This window comes from Ctenocephalides felis, unplaced genomic scaffold (assembly GCF_003426905.1).
Source record: "Ctenocephalides felis isolate EL2017-DRISC unplaced genomic scaffold, ASM342690v1 CF-g0.4_SCAFFOLD_01604, whole genome shotgun sequence".
NCBI lineage: Eukaryota > Metazoa > Arthropoda > Insecta > Siphonaptera > Pulicidae > Ctenocephalides > Ctenocephalides felis.
Window position 1 is genome coordinate 47,030,080 of NW_020537758.1, and position 23,137 is coordinate 47,053,216.

At 28.2% G+C, this 23,137-nt stretch overlaps 3 protein-coding genes and 1 pseudogene across 3 annotated transcripts; 2 read left to right on the plus strand and 2 right to left on the minus strand.

Annotated features, from left to right (window-relative positions):
* The window catches only part of LOC113373873, a 6,510-nt pseudogene extending 2,832 nt beyond the window's left edge, over positions 1–3,678 (plus strand).
* A 456-nt stretch (positions 3,679–4,134) lies between these two features.
* On the minus strand, positions 4,135–4,951 carry LOC113373875 (actin-related protein 2/3 complex subunit 5-like). The gene is made up of 3 exons (XM_026614142.1): positions 4,765–4,951; positions 4,614–4,686; positions 4,135–4,377 (listed from the first exon to the last, which is right to left on the minus strand). The coding sequence occupies exons 1-3, from the start codon at positions 4,899–4,901 to the stop codon at positions 4,135–4,137; spliced, it is 453 nt and encodes a 150-aa protein (XP_026469927.1). The 5' UTR covers positions 4,902–4,951.
* A 312-nt stretch (positions 4,952–5,263) lies between these two features.
* LOC113372666 (corepressor interacting with RBPJ 1-like) lies at positions 5,264–7,947 on the plus strand. Its single transcript, XM_026613017.1, is given in 7 exon segments — positions 5,264–5,303; positions 5,306–5,349; positions 6,867–6,897; positions 6,900–6,960; positions 7,024–7,277; positions 7,356–7,626; positions 7,696–7,947. Coding segments are annotated over 7 exon segments (876 nt in total). The 5' UTR covers positions 5,264–5,278; the 3' UTR covers positions 7,886–7,947.
* Positions 7,948–8,040: 93 nt separating this feature from the next.
* LOC113373876 (cAMP and cAMP-inhibited cGMP 3',5'-cyclic phosphodiesterase 10A-like) lies at positions 8,041–13,728 on the minus strand. The gene is made up of 13 exons (XM_026614143.1): positions 13,608–13,728; positions 11,825–12,070; positions 10,795–11,003; positions 10,447–10,620; positions 10,228–10,373; positions 9,998–10,167; positions 9,673–9,806; positions 9,477–9,595; positions 9,098–9,329; positions 8,866–9,021; positions 8,509–8,787; positions 8,285–8,454; positions 8,041–8,146 (listed from the first exon to the last, which is right to left on the minus strand). The coding sequence occupies exons 1-13, from the start codon at positions 13,726–13,728 to the stop codon at positions 8,041–8,043; spliced, it is 2,262 nt and encodes a 753-aa protein (XP_026469928.1).
* Positions 13,729–23,137: the final 9,409 nt, after the last annotated feature.

Sequence of the window (23,137 nt, forward strand, 5' to 3'; positions counted from 1 at the left end):
TTTTATACTTTATATGAAAATGCTAGATTTTCCTACATAAAAATCATGTAAAAGTATTATCTTCAATTAAATTTAGTTGTAAAAAAATTAATTATTATTAATCCATCAAAAATGACGATATTAATTTAAATTAAAAATTTATCTTTAGATTTTCTGATATGTCCGCCGATTTTGTTATGTCAAGTACAAAATAATAAATATTTTGAACTGCTGGTTAACCTACAAAATCGTTCGTTATAAAATAATAACGAACGTAATTTATTATAAGTATCATCTTATATTATGTTAAAAATATATTATCTTCAAAATAATTTATTTTATCATCTTACGGCGTCTACTATGACATTGCTTCTTTTTAGGACTTTGTTATGATAATAATTGGCAGTCATTTTGACAGTCACTTAAAGCTTGTTAGAAGAAATTTTATATCAGATTATTAACTTATTAGTATTTTGCACGGAAAATGGTTTCAGTAATAAAATATTTATAACTAGTTTTCGTTGGCGCGAGTGAAAGTTTCTTCATCTGTTATTCATCAATTCTACAAAGAATTGTAAATTTTCGGTATGAATAGAGTTTTAAGGAGATTGACAAACAATATGGTAAATAGATATTTAATATGAATAAAAAATAATATTTTCTTATTATTATTATTATATTTTAAGGCTGCATGAAAGTAAATCAAAATATAGTAGCTTATAGCATATCTGCCAAACCTCAACCTGTGCATAAGGATAACCCGCAAGGACTACCTTTTTTTCCCGTGCCACCATTGAAAAATACACTGGAAAAGTATTTGAAGTCAGTAAACTCCTTTTTTAACAGAGTCAGAGCTTAGTAAAACCACAGAGTTAATAAAGGAGTTTGGTGCAGAAGGAGGAGTGGACAAAAGTTGCAGGTAATGTAATTATTCATTTATTTAATATTTGCTAATAGTTATCAGGTAATATATGATTATGCATATATATATATATATATATATATATATATATATATTTCCTAAAAATACCAATAAAAATTCTTGTTCTAGTATAAGAAGTAAAGTTTGAGCGTTATACTAGCTATATAGTGAAATATAGTTCTTTCCATTTTCTCATTTACTTTTTTTATGTCTTCTCTGCATTATTTCATATGTCGATACAATCACTCATAATCAGTATTATATATGTATTGCACATTGAAATATTATTTCATAATTCATATGAAAGATTGAGCTCTTTGCTGATTTGTATAGTATGATTTTTGGGTGTTTATTATAGGTAATAACATTCAATCATTTGTATTTACTGACACACTTAATATTTCAATTTGTTTAAATTTTGAAGCTTATAAATAATAAAATAAAATTATATTATAAAAACAGTACAAATTGCTATTTGACCATCAATATTTAATTTTAGGCTTTATTAAACAAACGCGCAGCAAATACCGATAGCTGGTTAGCTAATTGGTGGCTTCACAGTGCCTACTTAGACTTTAGATGGCCTGTCGTAGTTCATTCCAGTCCTGGTCTTGTATTTCCAGAAAGAACATTCTTTAATGATAGTGAGAGAATTGATTTCACAGCCAAACTAATTTGTGTGTGCCATTGACTACAAAATATTAATAGACAAGTATAAAATAAATTATAATTCAAAACTATTATTATTTTGAATGATTTTTCAAATATATTTGTACATTTTAGAAATGCTTTACCACTGGATAAGATGGGAAAATATCCTTTGGATATGGCTCAATACACAAAAATATTTGGAACCTGTAGAATTCCTGGCTTAACAAGAGATTCTTTATCATTTAATCCTACTTCAAAACACATTATTGTTATGTACAATAGCAATGTAAGTAAATATAATGAATTATTAATAAGGAACAAACCTTTAAACTCATTAAAATAGGAATATAAATATATAAGTACGACTTGAAAACGTTTTCTAGATTTACAAAGTAGTTGTATTTGATAATAATGCGCCATTAAGTAAAGATCAAATTCTTAGCCAGTTAAATATTGTGATTAATCAATCCCAAAATAAAGGTGCTGGAATAGGCATATTGACAACGGAACATCGTGATACTTGGGGCAAAGCTTATGAACTACTAATGAAAGGTTAATCATTCTCTAATTTGAGTTTTTCATGAAAATTGTACATATAAATTAACAGTATATTTTAAATTTTATAGAAAATTCAAAAGCTTTATCTGAAATTGAAAAGTCTTTATTTGTTGTTTGCTTGGATAATGAAATGCCTGCTGATAATGATGTCAATAGACAGACTACTGCTGGTAAACATGTATCCATGGTGGGGTAGTTCAATAAAATGCTGGTAATCGTTGGTACGACAAAACAATTCAGGTAATATCTGGTTAAAATTGTGAATGAGATTTATCTGACTTTAATAATAAGGACTGTTAAGATTACAAGTTGATTAGATAGATTTGATTTGTTTGGCCTTAAAATTGATTTGTAACAAAAAAAAGATAACATTATATTTCACAGACATTTTTATTCTTGAATTAAATTTAATATTTTTTTTTGTAACTGCTAGATAGATAATGTGATCAGATTTCCTTCAGTTTGTAATAGGCACAGATGGCTTAAATGGTCTAACTTATGAGCATTCACCTGCTGAAGGACAACCAATTGCAGTATTAACAGATCATGTTGTTAATTACATTGATGCCCACAAATATCACGAGTGCCAGATGTCTCCTCTGTGGTGAAACCGGAAGAATTAAAATTTAAAATATCAGATGAGGTATCATCATATATGACCCAAGCTGATCCAATATAGATAAACTGGTTGATGATTTAGAAATGATTGTTTCACATTTAGAGGTTTTGGCAAAGACTTTATCAAAACTCAAAAATTGAGCCCTGACAGTTTTATTCAAATGGCTCAACAATTAGCTTTTATAGGTAAACTTAGACATATATATATATATATATATATATATATATATATATATATATATATAACTTGATTACTACTGATTAAAGAATGCATAAAACACCTGGAGCACATATGAATCAGCCGCAACAAGAATGTATCTACATGGCAGAACGGAAACAATACGATCATGCTCAAGAATCAATTGAATTGAGTTTGTAAAACAATGTTGGATGCGAGAAGAAGTGGTATTGAACAAAAGATAAATAAGTTAAGAGCAGCAGTTCAAGGACAAAAGACTATTCTGTTCAGGTTAAAATTTTATATAATTTTGCTAGTTTATATCATAAACTAAAATATGAATTATGTTTAGGCTGTTTCTGGATTTGGTGGTGGATAGGCATTTATGGGATTAAAATTAATTGCTATAGAAAATGGTATTGAAGTACCATCAATATACAAAGATCCAAGTTTTACAAGAAGTACACATATTGCGAATATCAACTAGCCAGGTATGCATTTTTAGGTACCATATTTTATCTTATATAATTTTTTATTTTTTAATATTTTGTTAATAGGTTGCATCCAAATGTGATGGCTTTATGTGCTATGGACCACTCGTTGAAGATGGATATGCCTGTTGCTACAATCCACGTGATAATGATATGAATTTTGGCATTTCTGCATTTAAATCAAATTCAATCACAAGTGCAGATCGATTCAGAGTTGCTTTAGAAGATTCTCTATATGATAGCAAGATATTCTATTAAGAACACAAAAATCAAAACTGTAATTCTTATAAACATTTCATACAAATGTGAGAAAAAGACTGATATTCACCACACCTTGCCAGTTTCTTTTGAAAATACTTTGATATTTTCTATTCATAATAATTATATTTAGTATTTGACCTAATAAAATAAATTTGGTGCTTATGGCTTGTTACAGCCATATAAATTGTATGGCTATTGGAGTGGTATTGGTATTTTTAAGTGTTAAGACTTCATAAAAGATATGATAAAATATATGGCAATCTATAATGAATAATCAAAAACAAATAGTATTTGATGCTTTTATTTAATGAACTTATATGTTATTACAAAATCTTGAGCTTCCACGTGAACTAATGCAATAAATTAAGATTATGCATGTAGTGTATTCTTCAATAATAAATTTTAAAAAAAAAATCAATGGTTCAAAATATTTATCAGCATCACATTGATTGTATCTATGTAGATTTAACCCACAATTATTTATGCTCTTTTGTATCAGAAAGTACTCTTATAATGCTTCCTACTCCGCCAATTGCATATGCCCTTTCATGCCATTGTAATAAATGTCCACTTGATCCTTCTGATGGTATTTCAAAACCTCTATATACATATTTCATTAAAATATCTATTAATGCTATATCTAATGCAGAAACGGCTTCCTCAATTTGTGAAGATTTGATAGATAGAAGAACTCTTAATGTTAAATTTAAGGCGGCATCCTAAAACGAAGGTAATATTAGATGTGCAATCAAAATAATAAAATAATAAGGAGAATCTCACTTGTGTAATATAAACTTTTACATTATTAACCAAAAGCACATTTCTTAATGAATAAAGTGATAATGTCGTTTAATAGAAAAAAATAAAGCTAAAATAATGATGAAACTAAAACCGTTAACATTTATCTTATAATAAATATGTAAGATTCTCATTAGAATGATTTAATATACATTACTTTAACTTGTTGACTTTTGCAACCTAAGGGTGCATTTTGAAGAACACTTTTTAATGCATCAATATTCCTTCCCGTGCAAATATATAGTTAAGGAAAATTATCTAACTAAATTACTAAAAATTATATTTATACAAGCATTTGAAAAGGATATTGGTTAAGAAATGTATTAATTTCATTTTCATCAGGTCCTATTTGTGCTGACTCTGGTTCTTCTTCCTTAAAATTGTCTTCATTATATTGATCTACATCTATTTTTCGAAATGCAGAACTAGATGTATTTTTAGCCATTTTTTATATAAAATTTAATTGCAGATAAGAGATTTGACTAATCTAATGTTATAAAAATGACTCAAGTTTTTAAAAAGGTGGAGTCGGTGAATACCTAAAGTGACAGCTAGTGATAATGTCATGTTGACAAACATATCAAGAGCACCAACGTAACAAAACATTTGTACTCTTTTTTTATTTTGCATTTGTGTTGGTGAGCCTGGAGAAAGTCATTTAGCTGTCATATTTGGAAAAGTAATTTATCTATAACCACAAACTGTCAAATTCCTTTAGTTTACTTGTTTTATTTTATTTAATTCAATGGCCACAAATATTATATCAAATTGAACATAAGTTGACATATTTCTTGAATTAGGTGTTAATATATTTCATTCAAAATGGGTAAAGGATTTAATAATTATATGAACAAAAGTTCTTTCATCCAGCATCTCGAGATAATTTAAAAAGGGTAAGGTTTTTTACTATCACTGGTATAAAATTATGATAATAGATATATTATTAGTTAACAAACCATTATAAATAGAAAACTAATTCCATCTGTTAAATCTTTAATTTCTAATAATCAACATGAATTCATGCCTGCCCGTTCTACAATTACAAATCTGATCTGTATTAAACAATTTATAGCTGAATATCTTGCCACTAATGGACAAGTTGATGTTATTTACACTGACTTCAGTAAAAATTTTGAAATTTTCAGTAAAATGATCATAATATTCTTCTTACTAAATTATCTAAGATTGGTCTTAATTCTTCACTTATTTTATTTTTTGAAGAGTTATCTTCATAATCGTAAATAGTTTGTCTATCTCAATGGATTCTTGAGCAATATTGAAAATATCAGTTCAGGTGTTCCTCAGGGATTCATTCTTGGTCCTCTACTATTTATTATTTTTATTAATGACATCTGATATTATTAGCTGTCCACATTTTTTGTTCGCAGATGATCTCAAACTATATCTCAAAATAAATTCTGAAATTGACTCTTTCTACTCTTGGTGTGTCTATAATAAACTACATTTAAATACCTCAAAATGCAAGATTCTTAGTTTTTCATATAAGCTCGTTTCAATACATTTTAAATATAAAATCTCTGACACCTGTATTGATAGATGTAATAAAATATCAGACTTAGGAGTTTTATTTGGTTCTGGTTTGTTTGTCGTATAGCTGATATTTGTAATAGAGCACATAAATCTGTAGTAATGATACTGAGAAATTGTAAAGAATTGAATTCAAATAATGCACTTCTTTGCATGTACTATGCAAATGTATGTCCTAAGTTAGAATATGGATCGAACATTTGGTATCCTTATCAGAATAACAGCTATGATGCAAAGTTCAGCCTAAATTTCTAAAATATCTTTATTATAAAACATACATAATTTTTCTTGAACGTGGCTTTGTCTACAACACTTTATTAAACGAATTTGGTATACCTTCTCTTGACACACGTCGATTTATCTGTACTAATTAGTTCTTATTTCAACTTTGCAATAATGCTATAGACTGTCCTCTTATTCTTAACCAACTATCCTTTAATGTTCCTAGGCTATCTCCGCGTTCACAATTATTTTTAAATTATCCTACTCCTAAATCTAATTCTCTCTTGAATTCGCCTATTTCATTTATGTCCTCTAACTTTCAATGTCTGTGAATTCAATGATTAAAAACTTAATAATAATTATTATAGTTATTTTCTATTTATTCATTCACAAATGAATTTAATTCAAATATAAAATTTTTAATCTAATTTTGATTTAAACCTGTTGAAAATTTTATATTGTAATATTTTATGTTTAGTTAGTATTCACCGTATTCACGAAAGCATTTTATACTTAGTTTTAAATTGATATTAAATTTGAGGCTAACGTAGATGTATGAATTGTATTCACACAGAGTTATTTATTAATTTTTAGTAGAAGTTTCTAAATCGACTACATCTAAATTATTTTATATTTCTAGGTATGGATGGCAGAACAGAAGTCAGAAGCATATAAAAGAAGCAAGAAGAATTACGAATGCAATATGAAAAAGAGCAGGATTTATATGATAACAAGTAAGAATTTTATAAATTTTATGATGCTTTAGAATTTAACTTACTAAATTAATTATCTTATAGGGCTATGCTAAGTAAAGATAGTAAAGATAAGTTATCCGTTAACTTTATGTATGAGCCTCCACCAGGAACTAGAAAAGAGACAACAAATGACCCAATTGGAACTGAAGAAGTACGTTTTGAATGGCAACGAAAATATCAGGCGCCTCGTGAAAGTTATTGCAAAGGTGATGTGCAAGTTAGAGATCAGCCTTTTGGCATTCAAGTTCGAAATGTTCGATGTATTAAGTGCCACAAATGGGGACATATCAACACAGGTAATAAAAAATGAAAATGGTATGCATTTTAAAATCAATAGGTTTTTACCACTTTACATACTAAATTATATTTTTTAGATAAGGAATGTTCAATGTATGCTCTCAGCATGTCAGAAGCAAGGGAAATACATTCCAAGAATTTGATTAATGAATCTACATCTGTTAGAGATAATTTGTCATTAGAGCAGCAAATGCTTTCTGATGGTCTGGCATTGAAAAAAATTGCAACAAAAACATCACATCATGACCTTATTGAAGAAACCCCTTCAGTATCTCATGAATCTAATGACCACACAGAAAAAGAATTTATAAAAGGATTAACAACTAAGCAAAAGAAGGACTTGTTGAAGTAAGTATATAATTCTGTAGACTAAGCCTATTTTGATAACTATATCTAAATAAGCAATATTTTTTGCAGGCGATTAGAAAAGTTAGAGAAACGCAGTTTGAAAAAGTCAAAAAAGTCAAAAAGTAAACGAAAAATATCTGAAAGTAGTTCATCAGATTCTTCAAGTTCCGATGAAGACAAAAAGCATAAACATAAAAAGCACAGAAAGCGGGATGATGACAGAAAACACAAACATAAGTCAAAAAAGAGTCACAAATAATGTGTTGTAAGTGATTTGAAAAAGATTAAACTTTTAATTATTTTCATTAAGATTAAATAAAAATAGACAATGATCATATTTACAATTTCAATTTTATTATTCATATAATCTTAGAGTATCCGTAAGAGATTAATTAATTTTTAATTAAACGAGTTTTATTTATTACTTTCTTTTCTCTTCTTACGAGGATATGATTCTTCTGGTTTCCATTCTCTTTCATGTCTGGATTGTTGAACATAATACCAAGTATCCATATTTTCTCTGTGAATATTGTTTAAATTATTAATAATTGTGAACAAATTGTACATATTTGGATTCTATATCCTGCCATTAAAAACAATTATGCAAATACTATATTCAAATATGGTTATATTATTATAATATGCATATTTTTCTTACTTGGTTAAATTATAAATTGGCTCGCAGTTTGGTAGTAAGGACACTAATAATTCATTTGCTGGCTGACAAATGATAGACATAAACCGAATTTGTTCTTCTGGGATTCTATCATGTTTCAGACGATCCATCATTGGCAAAGGGACAAAGCCCATATCCTTTTCCAGGTCACCCTAAAATAGTTGAACTATGAGCTTAGTATGCATTAGAAGCAATTTTATACATACCTGATGATAGAATTCTTTCACTAATCCATGACAAATGATTTTGGATATTTTGAAAGGTTTGCAGCTTCCTGACAAATCACAGCACGTCATTATAATGCTTCTTAATAAATACTTATCCATTTCATCATCTAGATCAAAATTGTCAGCTAGTAAAACTTTTGCTAGTTTCGAGCTATTTCTTAAATATACTGCCAAATCAGTTGCTAATATATTTTCTTCTAATAGAGTCATCATTTGCTGATATTCATGCTTTGATAGAAAATCTAGCAATCCCGATATCTATGTAAAGAGTATTCCATTATCTTCTATTTATATTGAAGCTTATTAAGTGCATATATGCATATAATTTGAACTTACTTCCAGAATTAGTTTGGCAACAAATATGTGATGATGTTCTAATGTAGAACTTTCATACAACTGATAAAGTGGATGATTTGTAATACGTAGAAAGTTGTTCGTGTATGATCTGTGATCCAAATCATGGCACATTGCGCTTATCATTAGACTCAATAACTAAAAATAGTTGATATGCATATATTGATTGAAGGACTTCATGAATTAAATGAACCAAATTAATTTAGGACATTACCTCTGTATCTGTGAATATTTGCAAGTTCCTGATAAGAATTGTATACATGCAGTGTGTTACATTGAAGGCATGCTCGAAATTGTGGAAAGGTTGTTCGCGATATGATTTTCGAATCATTATTAGGAAATTAGCTACATTCTTTATATTTGGGAAACGGTCGCCACATACTGATGTTAGCATGTAGTAGAGAATTTGAGACATGTGCCCAGTTTCTTTTGGACTAATATACCAACTAAAACTAAAATAACGGATTAATATTTTTCATAAAATATTGAAGTGTTGATTATATGGCTGTTAATAAATTTAAATAATATTTTCTCATTTTTCAAAATTGTAACGTAAAATATCGTAAAAGAAAGTGAATTCTTAGTAAATTTACTTCATAATTCCTTCTGGCTGGGTAGGTAATAATGGTTGCGATAAAAACGGCTTAACTTCGGCAACTGTTGGTCTCATATGATATGTTAACATTTCTCTATACATAGCGTTTTTGCTGTCCTATGAAAAAAATCATTTATATACATTCATACATATATAAATTTATATAATTTTATGAAATGAAATATTTTTACTACCCCTTTTGTTTTTGCATCGTTTATTCGAGCATACTGGAGTACAAGAGCACAATAAGTTGCAAATGTACTTATGAACTTTTCGTCTTCATTTGTGAAATATTCACTTTTCACTTTATTCATTACTTGTATCACTCCTGCAATATTATTTTATAAAATTTAAAATTTTATAAAATAATATTAAATCTAAGTATCGATATTTTAATAATCGTATAATCGATAATTTATTACAAGTTAAATTTAAAAAACCAAGCTACTGCGTTCTGATGTTTACTTTCAAGCGGAATGTTTCACTTAACACTCCTTAATATGTTATTTTTTGATATACCTAGTACATTTTCTTCCGTCATGATTGGGGCACTAAGAATAGTTCTAGTAATTTGTCCAGTAACAATATCATAATCAGTGCTGAATCTTGGGTCAGTGTTGGTATCTCGAATATTTATAATTTTTCCAGCGCGTGCAGTTAAAGCTGCCAAATGGCGCGCTTTATTGAATCTATTTACAGAAATATATATTAATAAAATCACTTTTTAGAAAATGTATAATATTTCATACTTCACAGCTCGTTTCCGTTTCAATAGTTTGTTAATGCTGGCATCTAAAGCCTCGTCATATAAGTCAGCTACGACATTATTATTTTTATCTTTGTGCACAACATAGAATGAACCGCGTTCTCCACCCAGGGTAGTTTTAGCAAAATTCTACAATGTAAATACAACGTTTTTATTATAAACCTTTGATTTTTATTATTTTTCAAGATTTTTTTTTACATACAACAATTTCTGAAATCATTTGCTCAATTTGCACGTTATCACCGAAGTATTTGCTTGTGAATTCCAGTAAATAATCATTTAGCTGCTGTTGTTTTCTAAGAATTAGGCGCATCTGGTTTTGTTGGATTGCTGCTCCCATCCACCCAGTTATACCCATCACCACCTGAAGGTCTCTCTTAAAAAAAAAAATTAAATGAGTTTATATATATATTGATATATCTTAATCGTAAAAAAGTTATGATTTAAACTAACGGTATAAAAGGTTGTTTCATTTTGAAATGATCATTGCAAGGAAAGATATTTGGTGTATGATATTTTAAGATATGTTATTCCATTTACAATTTCTTACATCGTCATACACTTCTTCAGATTCTTTGTAGAGTTCAACAATAGCAAAACATTCATCTTCCTGGGTTAAGATTGGGACACAAAGAACAGCTTTGACTGTAGGTCCTTTCCATCCTACTCCTTCGGGAAAACGCTCATCTCCCAAAACATCATTCGTCATGATAAAATTTCTGGTGGCTGCCACAAATGCCGCTATTGTTTTACCTCTTTCTATTAAAGAAAAACCAAATATTGAATTCGATAAGATATCAAAATAATTATTATTGTTTTAGACTTTCAACGTCTATGCAGGCTTATTTAAGACAGAAAAGTAAATTGTGTTTTCACTCATGAGATCCATCAGCATCTGTCTTATTGATGATTATCGTATAAATACAACTTTATTATTTTGTTGTTGAATTTATTTTATATGATTTTTCTAACCAAACTCTACAATACTTCAAATATAAATGTATTTATTTCAATTTATCGGACACAAAAATTTTTAAAAGCAAGTAGGTACTACGTTATCCCATATATTTCATATCCCATATAATATTGATTTTAACTTATTGTTTATAGCTCAAAGTCGTATAGCATAAAATGCAATTTAAAGGTTTATTAATCAAGTCAAAATCTTCTACTTCCAAATTATAGAAACGTTACCTATTTTCCAGGAAATTCTGTGCCTTTTGTTGTTTAGTAAATATTTCGGACTTTGATAAATTTCTTTGGTGAATTTATCAACCATATATACTACGACACCTAAAAAGCAAGCAATATAATAATTTACAAATCAGATTTTTAAAAATGATACTTGCATATCAACATTGCAATTCTAATACAGCATTATATAGAGTACAATACTCTATGTACCAGAAATTAATTGAAAATTGTAATAATATTTTTTTTAATAGAACAAACATCAATAATTTATAAATGTTGACATAATGATTTTGAATTCTAAATAAAGGGCTGCGTTTTCTATTGGAGAAATTTTTAATAGTAGATTAAAAATTTTATGAATATTTTTTTACAAATTCAATTATTACCTGTACTATTTGTCACAAACTTGAGAAGATCAGCCGTGTCATGCAGAAGTGCAGGCAGGTCGACGAAGTCTGATAAATACTCCGAAAGATCTTTTATTAAAACACTAGGTTTTTTTCGAAGCATTTCTTGGAAAGTCTTTCCATATATTGCGACCTTCTTTTCCGGTTGTGCCGCGGTTCCTCGTCTCACAACGTGAAGGTAAGGCGCGATAACGCGCCGGGTCATTTTATCGGCTTTGTCATAACCTGAAATAAATATTAATGTTTGTAACTTATGTAAAATGTGAATATAATTTGTTCTTATTTTGATCATAATATTTTAACGAAAATATTATTGGAAATAAAAACTTGTGGAGAAATGTTAATTATCGGAATTGGAAATAGTAAAAAAATATTTACATTACTAATTAACTTCCCGTAGTGTAAGTTATTGTAATTGTCCAAAAATCGATATTAAAAATAGGATATTTGCATATCTTCACGTTTTGGAGGTCTACGTTTTCGGGCGCACAGATCAACCGATTTGAATGGTTGAAATAATATTCAGTTCCTATTGATAGAGAAATGTCCTGATTAGTTTTTGACAAAGGCGGGTCTAGCCGTTTCGGAGATACGGAACAAAGAGTGCAGACATTAGATATCGTGTTTTTGAGAGAACGAAGTACCTGATTTGAATTTCCAAACAAATATTCAATTTGTAATGATGGGGAGAAATGGTAGTTAGATTTTGGCAAAAGGTCTAGCCGTTTTGGAGATACGAAGCTAAATATGCAAAAATGCCAGTTTTTGAGAGAACTAAGCATCTGACTTGAATAATTGCTGCTTGTGTTGACGAAACGATTGCTTTCGGGAAAAGAATTTTTTTTTAATTTCCAAAAAATAGTTTTTTACTAAATTTTATTCTTCGAATATTTTATTAAAGTACGGAAAGTTTACATTATTCACCTTAAGGTACGATGCCATACACCACTAGTTTACTTTATTTTTTTTCGTCCCTCATTATTACTATTTTTTCATTTTCTGTATTTCTGATATATCGAAATATTTGTTATAAATTTACAGGAATGTATTATCAGTAATATGAAGTATCATCAGTTCAATTTTGTGAAATTTAGTAGGATTTAACTCATCTTTGTTTTATTAAGCATTATTATTAAAATGTTTTGTTCTTGATACGTTTACAAAAAAGTTTGAAGTTTGAAAGTATCTTAAATTAAGATTTTATACTTAACTTTCACATTTGTTAAAATAAATTTATCAGCTCGCACATAATATTTTAAATCTTGTAGCTATATGAATATTAAATTTAATTCATTTCTGAACTTTCATTGAAATTTTTAGTACACATGAAAAATAAATACACATAGCGATAAATGTAATATCTAAATTGAACATATTTGTATAATTTTAGTGAGATAAAATTTTTATACAAAATCTTAGGACAAATTACGCTACAATTACTAATAAATAAACTTAAATATCAAAACCATGATTATGTTCATCGGGTATATAATGAAGAATATTTTGATTACGCGAAGAAAAACAAAAGAATTCATAAATTTGATCTAAAATCTTGACATTGGCTTTAAAACCCCAATTGTCAATCGTATAATTTATGTTCAATCTTTAATTAATCATCACATAATTAATAGTCTCATTTAATGTTTATATGTTAGTGGAGAAGCAGTTGGACAAAGTAATCGTCAGGATGACCCAAAATTGTAAGTATAATATAAATTTATATTTTATAAATGATATATTTGTAATTGTTTTTTAATATTACCCAGGAACTCTCTATCCCGCCTGATGCTTTTGTAATGGCTAACTTTTTCTTCACCAGGCTTAATGGACTGTTCCTGCGATGGGTTTGGATTATTTAGTTGTTCTTCTGCTTTGGCCTCCATTGTGAATTGTGAGGGTACTGTAAAAATATTAATAATAATTATATATTATTAAATAATTAATAATATACTCAATATTAATAATCTATTAAATTAATTAATATTGACACTTTCGGTTTCGAAATATTTTTTTTTCATTTATTCATTCAAATTGAGTGCTATTTGAAGTTTATCTGAATAGATGGTTAAAGTCAGTTGAGTTAAAAACTAAAACCATAATAAATTTAAATAATTAAGTTTTCAAAATTTTTCAATGTGAAATATAGCGACTCAGTTATTATTCACATCTAAATAAATAGTGAAAATTCAATGCAGCAATGTGAATAATATATCTATTCAACACATAATTATTGTTATTAGATATAGATTTAACTAATACAATACTTTAAATATATTTCCTTTACCTAGAATGGGCAGCGTCAAAAATTTTCCGGGAATCCAAAAATAAAAGTTAATATAATGTGAGCCTCACAGACAATAGATTCAGGTTCAGAAGAGTAAATTTTTGATTTAAAATATTTTTATAAATTTAATTAGTATTTAAAAATATGTAGGTATCAAAAATATTTTTATTATAAAATGTATAAAAAATAAAATGATGCTTATTTGTTTACGGTGTGTATGATTTCTATGGCAAATGTGATTTGAGTCGTGGATTAATTTTTGTTCATTACTTATGTTTTATTTTATGGAGAATTGATTCTTATTAAAATGTTTTATTTATTTGACCGTCTTAGATTTATAACCACGTGTAGACATTTTTTCCAGTGATGTAGAAATTATCTCAATCCAAGTTAGTTATATTAATTTTTTGTGCAATATTTAATTTTGTATTGCGTACTAATTGGTGTTTAATATCTGGTGAATATATAATGAATAATATATGTGTACTAGACAAAATATATGTCTGTATATGCATTTCTGTCAGATGTTTTTGCTGTTGCATTATTTCAAAAGCAAATACAGGTGGCATAAAACCTTAAAAAATGCGCCATAGACACGTTCAGATATTAATTATTACATCATATTGTTATAATTATTATCATTCATATTGTGCAACTACACAGATCGATATGAGAAGTTCTGTGATAATTTTTCCTAATGAGTGAATTTTAATAAAAAAATTATTTGAACTATTTAAATTAGATAACTTATTATTCAAGTATCCGCTCGGTTGGAGGATCTTAAATAAAATAAAATAATTATCAAGGCGTTATTAAAAGTTATGGAGTCTTATTTTTATCTTGATAAAAACTATCTTACACAAATAATGTATTATAACTAAATATATAATTTATTGTCAGTCAAAAACGTTCACTGATAGAAATCGATAAAAAATGTAATAATGTAATTACTTTAACAACACTCACACAATAGGGGCTTGTGATGAGAGGGTGAAAGTTTAGGGTCACATGTGGATTTTATATAGGCATTATATAAAAATAAAATAATAACCTTTAAACAAAAAAATTTAAAAAAATTCTTCAGTGTGGCCAGCCCCTAACATTTGGTTTCAATCAAAATATGCGAAGACCTGTTCGGGGTAATACCTGACAGTTTTCCAAATTTTCACGGCGTTTTCACACAGATAGGCGTTTGTATTAACGAAATGAAGAATTGATGAAATTTCTGGTAAGGCAGGTCTAGCGGTTTTGGAGATACAGAGGAAAAAGTAAGAAAAAATGATATTTGGCAGTCAAAAATGATTACTAGACATATGCACATCAAATTATCAGATATTTGATAAAATTTAAAAAAATGAGTTCTAATTTTGTTCCATTTTGTTGGGTTCCATACCGAGATTGTTAATTTTTAAATTTTACTTATACAGATCAAGCTAATTTCAAAATTATCAGAAATTTTTTTTTTCAAAATTTTCAAAAATATACAAATTTTTATACTTCAAATATGAATTTTAAATTTACAATTCAGTTTGAAAGTGTATATATTTCAAAAGCGTTATTCTAATCGTAAGAAATATATCCTCAGATGGATTTATTCGGCACCTCTTGCTAATGTAAAAAACTTTTTCAAGTTTAAGCGATAAGATCGTCACTGTATATTTTATGAATGATAAAATAGTGATTATAATTATCTAATGGAAATTTTTTAAAATAATTGTTTTAATCATTGATCAATATTTATTGATTACTGAATTTTTTTCTCGAATATTTAATTCTGGTACGGGAAGTTTCAGCAATTTGCCTTAAGGTGCGATGCACCACTAGTTGCAATTTATATGCAGCGGTCTCAAACTACAAAAGGGCTTTCGAAGTTTATAATTTATGTATTAAATATCGTTATAAACTTCCGTGTGGAGAAAACGGATCTTTATTTGAGAATGTAACTGTATTCTTCTCCGCCGGGAGTGTCCGTAAGCGCTAATGAATTTGTAGTTATCGACCTATCAGTTAATTTCTGTTTGCACAAACGAGAACTCCGATTCTTGTTTGCCGTTTTACTAAAATATATCGTTTGTTGTGAGGCGCGATATTGTGTACTTGTTTCGTACTTTGGCTTACATAACTGACTTTGAGCAAACAGAATCGTTAAAGAACTTCTATGCCGTTATAAATTATATGCAGTTAACGAGTATGAATTTGTAACTGTTCTGGCCTTAAAAATGCATTTTTCAATTAATTACGATGAGGACGAGGTTAAATTTGTTCGAAACATACTTGGATGGCTAGAACACCAATAACGATAATCATGCAAGTCGTAATATGCTTCTCTTTTTAAGAAATGCAAATATCAAGAATCAATCTGAAATAATATCTGTTTGCCTTTCAATGCTTTTTAACTTCCCGTGGGGTAGTCATAGTAATGGGCCGAAAATCGAAAATGAAAATTTTTGCATATCTTCACGTTTTGAAGGTTTCTGAACATTTTGGTTGACATACATCAGAAAAAATGAATGTGTGTGTGTGTGTTTTGTGTGTCCGCATTTTATCGTCCACGTTTTCGGGCGTACAGATCAACCGGTTTGAATGGTTAAAAAATATTCAATTTCTATTGATAGGGAGTTGTACTGATAAGTTCTTGGCAAAGCTAGGTCCTACCGTTTCGGAGATACGGAGCAAAGAGTGCTGAAAATAGAAATCAAGTTTTTGAGACAACGGAGCATCCGATTTGAATGATTCAAAAAACATTCAATTCGTATTTACGGAAAGAAGTGGTGATTAGTTTTTGGCGGGGGCAGGTGCAGCCGTTTTGGAAATACCGAGCCAAATGTGCAAAAATGGCAGTTTTTGAGAGGAATAAAATTGTGTTATATATTCTAAATTTAGAAAAATTGCGAGGTTAGTATAGGAATAATTTCAACACTAATAATAATAATAATAAAAGATGCAATTGGTTTTATCTTTTAGTGAATAAATTTTCAACGAATTACGTTGAGGTTTATGATATATGTGCGAAATTCAAAGGCTTCAAATAATAAGATTATTGGACCAGCTTTTCATTACAAATTAAATTGAAAATTTTATTTTGAATGCTATTTGTCTAAAATTTTGCGTTATGGTTAATTTGATCGTGATATTTTGGAAATTTACAACTCACAGCCTGGTATGTAGTTTTCTTTAGCATTCAAGTAAAGAAGGAGATGAAGGAACCTTGTAGAGAGACTATAAAAATGAATCTAATTTTTTTCTAATTTGAACTTCATTAAAGTGATATAATATAAAAATTAAAAGTTGCATTAGAAGCAGAAGCTTCTATTGCATCTTGGTGCAAAATCAATAAATGCAAATCATTAACTGGTCAATCAATTTCATCACTATTCTCAGTTATTCATTAACTACATCGTGAGGGGGCGTTCATTAATCACGTGACCGATTTTTTAAGGATTTTTGGACTTTCTCTCCTTGGTGATACGTGGTGATATTCAAAATTGACACCCCCCCCCCTCCCCCCACCAAACTTCAAGTGTACTTTTAGTTAGGAGAAAAAATGGTAAAATTTTTGGATTTCTTTGTAAATGTTAAAAAAAAATCAGGTAAAAATAAATATTATACACGTCATATTATACAATATCCCCTCCCCCACGTGATATTTCGTGACTTTTTACAAACCCTCCCCCTAAAAACCTCACGTGATTAATGGACGCCTCCTGATCAAAAATTAGTTTTATGTAGTTTATGTTTTTTTATTTTGTATATTAATTTTATAATACATTGAATAAAATCTAACAAAATAGTAGGTATATTAGTTTCAAATTACAAATTATGGAATAAAAATTGAAAGATTGCAAAATAATCAAGGAAATTAATAATAAGTGCAACAGTATTTTTCAAATTAGTTATGTATAAAATATATAATTATAAAAGTCCAATATGATTATACAAATTAATTATGGACTTATAAATATAATATTGTATTTATATATAAGTACAAAAAGTAACGACGTTCTTGAAAAAATAAATCTTTTTATTCATTCAAAAATCCTAGTTAACATATCACTTGTAGTGAAATGAAAACACACAAATAGAACGAGAGTGTACACAACAATATTTGCCTTTTATAAAGATTCCACAAACATATTAAATATTTTGTCAAAATATTACCCAACGACAAATATTTATGAAATAAACTCGGTGAAAATCTGATATAATTTCAGCAAATTTACACACGTAATCATTCATCTATATAAATATGTTTGTTGAACATTTACGTTGAACTGGGCCGGGAGTACGCGCAGCGTTCTATCGCCACAGTAGTGTTTGCAGTATTTTTCGAGTTAGATTATTATTATATTATTTACGTATTTTTGTTTAGCAGATTTTAGTATTACTTCAGTAATATAATAATTAATTTGGAAAAACAAACATCAAGCATTTATAGTACTCTATTTTATTATCATTTTAATAAATTTGGATTAAGGGTGATTCTGAAAAAAAAATCACCATTTCACTGCCACCTATTTCATCTTTCACCATTTTACTGTATGTTGTGTAATATAAAAATGCATTTTTAAAATTCAAAAAAAAAAAACTAATTATAATTGCTGCCGAGTGTTTAGAAATCATTTTATTTAACATGCCCTAGAATTATGAAGGTATTAGCATGATCTCTCTTTGTAGTTTATTGAACGAATTTTTCTAGTTACAGTGTTTAATTAGTAATAAACCTAATTTTAAAATCCAAACATAAGCTTTTCAAAAATTTATTGATATATATTTTTTTATTACATACTTTGAAATTTGTCGAGATAGGGCTATGATGTCTACGAACAAAATATTCGTATTCAAAATATCTATCAGATGATACAAAAATTTTATGATACTTCTCACCATTTGCTACTTTTTGCATGCTTCAAATACGTATATCTCAAAAACTAATCGAACTACGATCGAAATTTCTCTAGAGCAGCTTTCTAACGTCATAAGAAACCTCTTTAAGTAACAGCATCTTAAATTTTCCGTCAAAAATCGCGAAATAAGATTATTGAAATGTTTTCTTGTCGTTATTCTTGCACACCTGGTTTTTATTTAAAGGTTCTACGTGCTCAGGGAGTATGTAAAAGGTTCTTCTTTTTCAGGTATTTTTGAGCACATTTTGCATATGAAATTTTTAAATGCTTTTAACTTTTGAACGATTTATTATAGAACTTTGATGGATTTGGATGAAATATTGTAAATCAAAAGGTCTTTAACCCAATGCAAGACGCAAGTGCAATTTTTATGACACCTCCTATCTTTCGCAAGATATTTGCCAAAAACTGTTTGAAATTTTTAAGTTAAAAACGTTTAAACTCCCAAATATTTGCACCTATCCCATATGGAACATCAGCAAATTTTTCGTATCACCTATAGAATGTCTACATCGAATGCCAATCCAGTGATTAGACGTCCAATGCAGTGATTTATTGATCCATGATTGAGAAATATTTCTCAAATCATGAATCTGCCTTATTGCTAGGGAAATGCTTCAATAGCAAGACTATCAATTTATATAAAAGACGAACTTAATAGGTTTGAATCAATTTTTTGAGAAAATATTGCATAGTTTCTTCTAAATTTTATTATATTTTTATTCATTTTTAATTCTTACTCATTGATAGTAGATATTTTTGCAGACTATTAATAAATATTTAATTCATTATTGTACAGTATTTATTTCTCTGACTAAAATTTTAATTTTAATAATAATTAATTTTTTATAAGTGTCTAGTCCAATATTAATGTAGAAGGTAATGAATGATCTAGTCTTATATTAAATTAACAACAATATATTTTTTTATTCTTAGTTTCTTAAATTGTTCTAACCTTTTCTAACTTCTGCAGCATTACAACTTTATTTCACTGACTACTTTCATTGGCGTTGGACGTAAGAGCCTAATCTGATTTTTTTCAATAAATTGATTTAGCAAATAATTACTGACCTGGCATATCATTAAATTAGCAAAAAATATTTTTTAAATAAATTATTGTGAATATGTCCTATTTCTGCTGCATTTTGGTGCCTCTTTCCCCGTTGGAAATCACCCTTTAGTCAGAGTGGAGTCGCACAAAGCAAACAGCACAGCGCGGGGCCTGTAATATCTTAATCAAATTTACTCGGGACACACATAACACAACAAAACAACCGTCAACTAAAAATATCAACTAATTTCATCCATGAAAACGACAACAAAAACCACATTTTGTTATTGACAATTGGGATTACACTTCCTAATAAGCTTAAGCGCCTAAATAAAGCTCGAAGTCAATTGGTATTCAAATTCAAGGATTCATATGGAAATAAACATAAAAAATTATGAAATATTTGCTTTAATTCTTTTTTTTGTGATAACAAGATTTCTGGTACATACTTTTATAACATATTATTGTTAGAATTTCTATATCCTAGTAATTACTTCATTGGAAGAAGTTGAAGTTTAATTCAGCGCAACTTGCCTTTGTGCAGTACTCCCCTTTATTATTATAATCTTAGTAATTGATAGGTTTTTTTTGGTGCATCTTATTTCACAATTATTATTTGAATGTTATGATTACATACATGATAAATTTTAACTGTATGCAACATAAGGAAACAAAACGATTTATTATTTATGATATTATTATTTATGTTCAGTCTACGTAAGATATACATACATCCATGTTCCATAATTCAAAGCTGTTTATTCTATTTGAATAGCAATCAGAATTATTGCCAATTTTCTATGAGCTACTGTTATGCATTTTGTACTCTCTGGCTTTATTAGAAGGCAACCCAATGGTTATCTTGAAATTCTTTTTACTTGAAATTTGGACTTTCTTGGATCCATGTGAAGCAGAATGTTTTATTGTGAATAGTTTAGAACGATCGAAAAAATCGCTGGCTGATTATCATAGCTGCATACTTATTCCAAAACTATTGATTTCAAATGATTATTTTTCATATTCACGAGATCATTTGATAACAATATCAGAAATAAAGTTCATGAGCCTCATATTGAATTTTGTGTATAGAGTCTCTATATAGTGAGAACATCCCTTGTTCAAAATTAGTGTATAAACCTGATTCCAACTCTTGGAGCTGGTTGCAATTGGCCAGAGCCTTATTTACCTATGTCTTTCCATTTTACGATCCGGTTTTAATGTACAAAGATTTCCGGGAATAACAAATAAAATTTTATCTCTAGACCGTCTTTGCGTTCAACTGTTTACTCAGCGCGATGATGCGAAGGCCAATTCTTTATCAGTTCTTACGAAAAACACCTGGTGACGCAGTAAATTGCTATGATACCTATGAAAAACGTTCAGTGATTGAAACATGCTCAAACAGGGTTCCGTACAAACATATATTTAGATATAAACACTTTTTTCTGATCATTGTTATTATCATTCACAAGTTTTTCTTGGATGAAATCATTAGCAAGATTGGGTACCGCATGGATCATGCATCTCATTTAGCAACACATTGCTTAAAATGACAATGATTTACAACTATAAACTTTCCTCATGGACAAATGTATTTAATAACTCTTTTAAGGTTTACTTTAATTTACAAGGTATGAATTTCTATAGTACTTTTTATTGCAAGATAAAATTAATACCATCAAAGCAGATTTTTTTTAACGTCGAAAATAAAATTAGGTAATTGATTTTGGTGATCAGTTAACTAAAAATTATTATCTAAATATAAATATAAATTTATTTTATTATCTAAATATTAAATCTAAATATATTCTTACAATTATATGCGAAAATTTATTACGAATACTCCATCGAATATATTTATTAGTAACTTCTCTTATATTTGGTTTCTTTTGGAACAATTTATCTTATTTTTGCTCAAAATGAGTAATTTTGTCTCCATACTTGGATTGGACCCGCTAAAAAAATTACATATTTGAAAAAATCAAGTCACCCAGAAAATTTGCAACTTTGAAAAGCCCTCAATTTATAGAAATATATTGAAGTACCATACCATTGAAATTTTGCGGACTTAAATGAGGATTGAAAAATTGTACAATAGTTCTTTGTTTGATACTCAAAAACGAGTAACAATAACAATAACCTCATGTAATCCGATTTTTGCTAAATGTTTTTGCTTCAGTCCTTTTGGTAAGTTCTTAATTTTGCTGCCAAATGATGGGAAAGATGGATAGTGGACATATTTGCCATGAGTTATCTAGGGTTTTATTTTTATTCGATTTTTTTAGTATGAAAGAAACAAGTATTATAACATTTTGCAATCACGATAAAAAGCGCAAACTTTTAAAGCATTTGCCAAGGCGCTATTATAAAATGAGAGTCTTTCAAAATCGACAAATTTTTAAAATTATACAGTCTTGGTTTAACAAATTGTTCTAATTCTAGAACATTTGGGGCAATTGTGTCATTATTTTTGACTGTGGTTTAGAAATTTAATTGTTTGAAGGCTGTATATTTTAAAATGGCATTGACGTAAATTTATTTTTTCAAATAATAATGTCATATTAATTTTCTAAAACTTGAAGATCATGCTGAATCTATGGTAACTAAACTTCTTGAGATACCAGTTTCAAAAAGGCTGCAAAAGAAGATCACTAGAGGCAATATTCTATTAGCATACATAAAAAAATTTAGAACAATACATTACATATATGACTTTAAAAGTGTGAGTGAATTAATTGATTCAAACAGCTTAATACTGCTAAACAAAAATAATAAATAATAAAAAAATGTTCCTTTATCCAATTCGTCCAATCACTGAATTGGAATTTGATTTAGATATTCTAAGTATTACAAAAATTTGCTGATGTACCATGATCGAACAGATTCAGATATTAAACTAGTGATGCATGGCATCGTTTCTTAAGGAAAATTGCTGCTACTTCCTGTACCGAAAACCAAATTAAAAAAAAAAACATTGCAAAACTTTGAAAAAAATAGATTTTGGGAAATTTTGAAATGTTTGAAATTCAAAATATATATTTTTTTATATATAA